The 4,944-nt window shown below is 41.9% G+C and overlaps 1 protein-coding gene across 1 annotated transcript in view; it reads right to left on the bottom strand.

Moving 5' to 3' along the window:
- Positions 1 to 317: 317 nt before the first annotated feature.
- PARD6B (par-6 family cell polarity regulator beta) overlaps positions 318 to 4,944 on the bottom strand; it is a 16,116-nt gene continuing 11,489 nt past the window's right edge. Inside the window, exon 3 of the mRNA XM_027646277.1 lies at positions 318 to 4,892. Coding sequence (XP_027502078.1) covers positions 4,063 to 4,892 — 830 coding nt within the window. The 3' untranslated portion in view covers positions 318 to 4,062. The remainder of the gene's footprint in view (positions 4,893 to 4,944) is intronic.

The raw sequence follows: 4,944 nt of genomic DNA, 5'->3' as shown, positions 1-4,944 counted from the left end.
CCACCTCCCAAGGCCCCAGGACCCAAACTCTGGGGGAGCAGTGCTCAGGCAGGCACTCACTGTCACCATCTGCAGCTACTGCAGGAACAAGCACAGTACAGATTAGCCAAAAGGACCAAGGCCAAGTGTCTGGAACCCTGGTGACCTCCCACGTGCAGAGCTCTGCTCCAGGGAAGGCACAGGAAGCACAGGGTGAAGACTGACAGGAGAACACAGCCCGCTGAGCTGCCCAGGAGGAAAACGTGACACTTGAGAAAAAGAGGATACATTCTTCCCCATTTTTATTTATCTGACAAAGTAATTGAGAAAAAAACCCATTTTATTTCTATATCCATTTATTTCAGTCTGTAAAAATATAAGACTAATATACAACTACATCTAGCTTGATTTTGTAAAATCAATCTTCATTCAGTGAGATACCAATGTACATTATACATTAAAGTTGTAAGAAAAATACTGATATTTGACATTTTAAACAAGTTCATTCATGTAAAAATCACATTGCAAGTAAAATTTAATTAGAAAATACATAATATTCACAAAAATACACATGTTAAAGACAGCTTGTGAGAACATTGTCCTAAATTTAACTCAGGTGTGGAAAAAAAAAAAATATGATTCACAGTTAGGCTTGACTTCTCCAGTACCACAGCAGAACTTCAAAGTAAATGCATCTTAATTCTATTAAGAATTTGTTCTTCTTCCTATTAAGGTGCACTTAGATCTCCCATTGCAAGGGAGGAATGACTTGTCCCCCCACTGTGTATGTACAACATATAACACTAGTCAAAGGAATTGTAGTTTTTCATTCCATTCTGAAATAATTTGGATACTTATAAATTAATTTATAAAATCTGGATTGAAAATACAATTTACATACACAGGATACTCAATACACAAAGATTACATCAATAGCAGCGTAATATTGTCAGTCATGCGCAGCATCCTCACCATCACCTCTGGATTTTTTCCTTTTTTAGCTAAAGATAAAATCTATATAAAACAGTCAAGCCTTTAAGTATTGTCTTCCAGGGAGAAAACAGTAAAGATGTTAAAAATTTAGGAGGTAGTGAATGAAAGGCTAACAATATCAGCATATTTTAAAAAACCTTATAGTGAACCCCAGTATCATTTATATATAAAATTAAGTTTAGCCACTCGTAATCAACCGTTGATCATCCTGAAGTAGCAATTTAAAAATCTTTTGTAATTAACAGTGTATGCATTAGTAAGATATGGAAGAACTTTAGGAACTTTGTGGTAACTGCAGCATTAAGCAATTACATGCTGTGCAGTCTGTCATTGTAGCTGTAAATACACACTTGAAAAAAAAAAAAAAAAGCATTTTTAGGTTTATTCTTTAATGTTTTTATCAAGTCCCAAATGCTTAGTTTTACTACATGTTACCAAATGTCTGTAAAACAGAACATGATATATGTCAAAAAGAATATTACCTCACGTTTAGATTAATCAGTTTGCAGGAAAGGTCCTAAGGATGAACTCTCATGCAGTTTAGAGTAGGACCCCAGTTAAATTTCTACAAGTCCTTAATACTGGCATGTATATTCCAACTATTCACACCCCTGCTCCAAGCACAGCCTGGCTGACACACCAGACTGGGGCTGGGAGCTGAGCAGTTCCCCTGCCAGCTGGGCATTCCCAGACTCAGCCCAAGCCATGATCCAAGCTGCAAAACACTCCTGGACATGAGCTCCAGAAGGGATTTCCATGGAATGAAAGCATTACACCTGCATTAAGTGTGCTACCAGTTCATTCTCTGTACCTGTGGACCTCATCTCTTCCCATCCAAGTGCCTTTATTCCTTTGATTATTCACAATACATTCAAGTAAACCAAAGGCACAGAAGTGCAAACTAGCAGAATAATGAGCCTCACCCTCCACTGGTGATTTCATACAGGAAGGAAAGTCTTTTGATAAAGGAAAAAAAAAAAAGATATTTTAAAGTAAACAATCTTCCTTAAAGAAAGGAAGTGTAGAGCAGCACTGAGAGAAAACACGTACAGGTAAAGTCTACTTGTTGCAGAATGAGCATTTCTTTTCCTCATTTCACACTAACTGGGTGTAGTTACTTCATTTTTAATAACTATTAGCAAAATAAGTGAAACACTTCAAAGTTCTTGCTCTTGTAAAAGGTTCCAGGGCCTCTCCTTATAGACACCAAAGAAACCACAAATAAGTGTGAGGCCAGAGCACCCTCACCTGTATTTGCAGAGCACCAGTGCCTGCTGTGCCTACTCTCCATAAATCCTAAGGGCCATGGATGCCTCTCTTGGCAAGGTTTGAGAACACCCCTGCTCACAAGATACCCATTTCAAATGTGCATTTTTTAACACCAAACAGCAGGGGCTCCTGCAGCAGTCACAAAAACCTTAAACAAATACAGCTTTAGCCTCTGATGGTCTATGAAGACCTTTACAGACGCCTTAACATCAAACTTACACTTAGTCTCCTGTTAGTAAAGTTACCAGAGGTAGATGTTTCCTCAAGATAGACTGAGGGGAAAAAAGAAAGGGGTTAGTGTCCCTTCCCACTCATCCTGTCTTCCCAGAGGGTAGAACATGCTCCCAGGAACCTGACTCCTAGCTCTGGTGAGCACAGGACCACAGGACAGAACTGGTACTTCCTACTTAGAGCCTATGGGATCCCTGGGGACAAGCTCCAGCCATCCTCCTGCCCAGCCCTATTAATTCCCATCTCACTTTCCTGACACAACTTATGTTCCCAGAGAAGAGTCAGGTAGGGAACTGAGTGCCAAAGTGGTAAAGCAGGAGATACAAAAAGGGGAAAGGGAAAAACAAGGCTAGAATCCTCCCCTGCAAGAATCCCAGTGAGTGCAGCTGGTTGCACCTGTGTGCTCACAGCATCAGGACTTGTCAGTGTTGTTGCCCAGAGCAGCTCTGGAATATCCCAAACACCCAGCCAGGGGCACACAGAGATCTGCATTTACAGTTCAGTTCATTATAACGGGTAAGTTCATATCACATGGCTCAAACAAGTTGTAGTAAAGCCTCATTCTGATTTAAGACTTTTTTTAATCCAGGGATTTCACTTAAGCTGTTCTAACTTGTTCAGGTTTGAGGAAAGTCACTTTTTACATCATCCAGACTCACTACAACAAACCTTTGCCAGTAGAAACCCTTACAGCTTCCACTAGGACTGCAATTTTAACAGAGATTATGTTATGCTATTTCCATAGCATTAAGTTTACATTTGATTTCTTTGTAATTTATGGGGATTAGCAACTAAATCCAACAATGTCTGTAAAATATTGCAAACTAAAATGAGAACAGGTCTTTGATGCAACTAGTGTTAAGACTTCACATTTGAATTTCAAAATCAGTCATTAAAAGTAAGCTTGCCTGGCCATTAGAACCAGGAAAGGTGCATGACTAACTGAGCCTGTGGTTGCACATTCACCTACAAAGTCACCCTCCAAGCCCCCAGTTTCAAACCCCTGTGCTCCCTGTGTCAGCCAGGGAACAGCCCAGCCACCTCCAGTTCTTCCCACCCACCTCCAGTTTATCTTCCAGCTTCCTCCTGCACAAAGCCCCACAAGCAGCTCTGCAGCCCAGGGCAGGAGTGAGGTGGCTAAAGCAGCTCCATCACACGTAAGCAGCACTTCACATGAACATGAAACCACAGGACATTAGATAGTCAGCCTCACACATAATTAAATTTACTTCTATAGAACCAGTAGTATTCAACATTAAAAAATAATAATAATAAAAAAAAATCAAGTACCTTTAAAAGAAAGCTCACAGGCATCTCTTAGCCATCCTTCATTTTCAATTTAAATTTTCCTCATCCAATTTCAGCCATTTATCAATTATCTTCCAGCTTTGTGAATTATTTACATTGAAGTGCAGAATTAACGAAGTTAGTTAACTTACATAATTTTGAATTTCTTGTATTTACTTTTTTCCCTCCTTTTAATCTAACTGCAGTGCTCGGTAGACGGAGAGGTATCAAATGTATTACATATTAAGCCCAATTAAAACATGTATGGCATCCTTACTTAACACAAAGTACACCAATGGAATTTCATAGTGTTATTATGGTTCCATCTTCTTCCAACGACTTACGGCCAGGATCTGGTACGTCATATTCCATGCTACTGCTGCCTGCTGAGTGATTGGAGTTCATCTCACTGGAAGGCAGGAATCCATTTTGTGTGGACTCGTGAAGGAGTTCAATTTGTGACAATGATTCTATGCTTTCGCTGGTAGGGGCAGCTTTTGGGATCTGCTGTGGCTCCCCACTATCTTCAATGATAATGTCCTCTTCGTCGCTCTCCTCTTCTCCTTGCAAGAGGTTTCCCAGAATATTTGGTGTGCTGCTTGGAAGGCTGGACTCAGTGGACTGGCTGGAGCTGCCCGAAGTCCGACTGTTCCTCACGACATTGTTCCTCTGGTTGGCGGGTCTGACCGTGATGATCAGGTTGCGGCTGTTTGCAATCATCATGTCTGTAACTTGATCGAGGCTTTTGCCCGACACCTCTATTCCATTCACCTCCAGCACCTCATCATTGACAGCCAGTAAGCCTGTGCTCTGAGCCAGCCCTCCAGGGACAAGCCTGGATATGAAAATCCCTGGCACTTTCTCTAAGCCGTGCGGGGTCACCCTGACGCTGGAGCCGTCTCGGATGTAGAACCCCAGGGGTTTGTCGGTCCCGTACTTGTAGAGCCGCACCCTGCGGTGGGTTTCGGGGAGAATATCCACATCTATGATGGAGGACACTGGCCTGAAGTCCTGGGGCATGCTAATGACAATGTGGGGCTTCTTCTTGTGGTTATCCGGCCGGAGCACGTTGGACAAGACGTTCTTCTTCCTGGTCATGGTGTCCGTCCCAAAGGCACTGTAGTCTGCGTCTTCTGCAAGAGAGCACAGGGGGGTTAGAGAGAGCACAGGGGGGTTAGAGAGAGC

The sequence above is a fragment of the Corapipo altera genome, unplaced genomic scaffold (genome assembly GCF_003945725.1).
Source record: "Corapipo altera isolate COAL_440 unplaced genomic scaffold, ASM394572v1 64, whole genome shotgun sequence".
Lineage (NCBI taxonomy): Eukaryota > Metazoa > Chordata > Aves > Passeriformes > Pipridae > Corapipo > Corapipo altera.
Note: the sequence above shows the minus strand (reverse complement) of the source record. Positions and strands in the feature narration are given on the sequence as shown.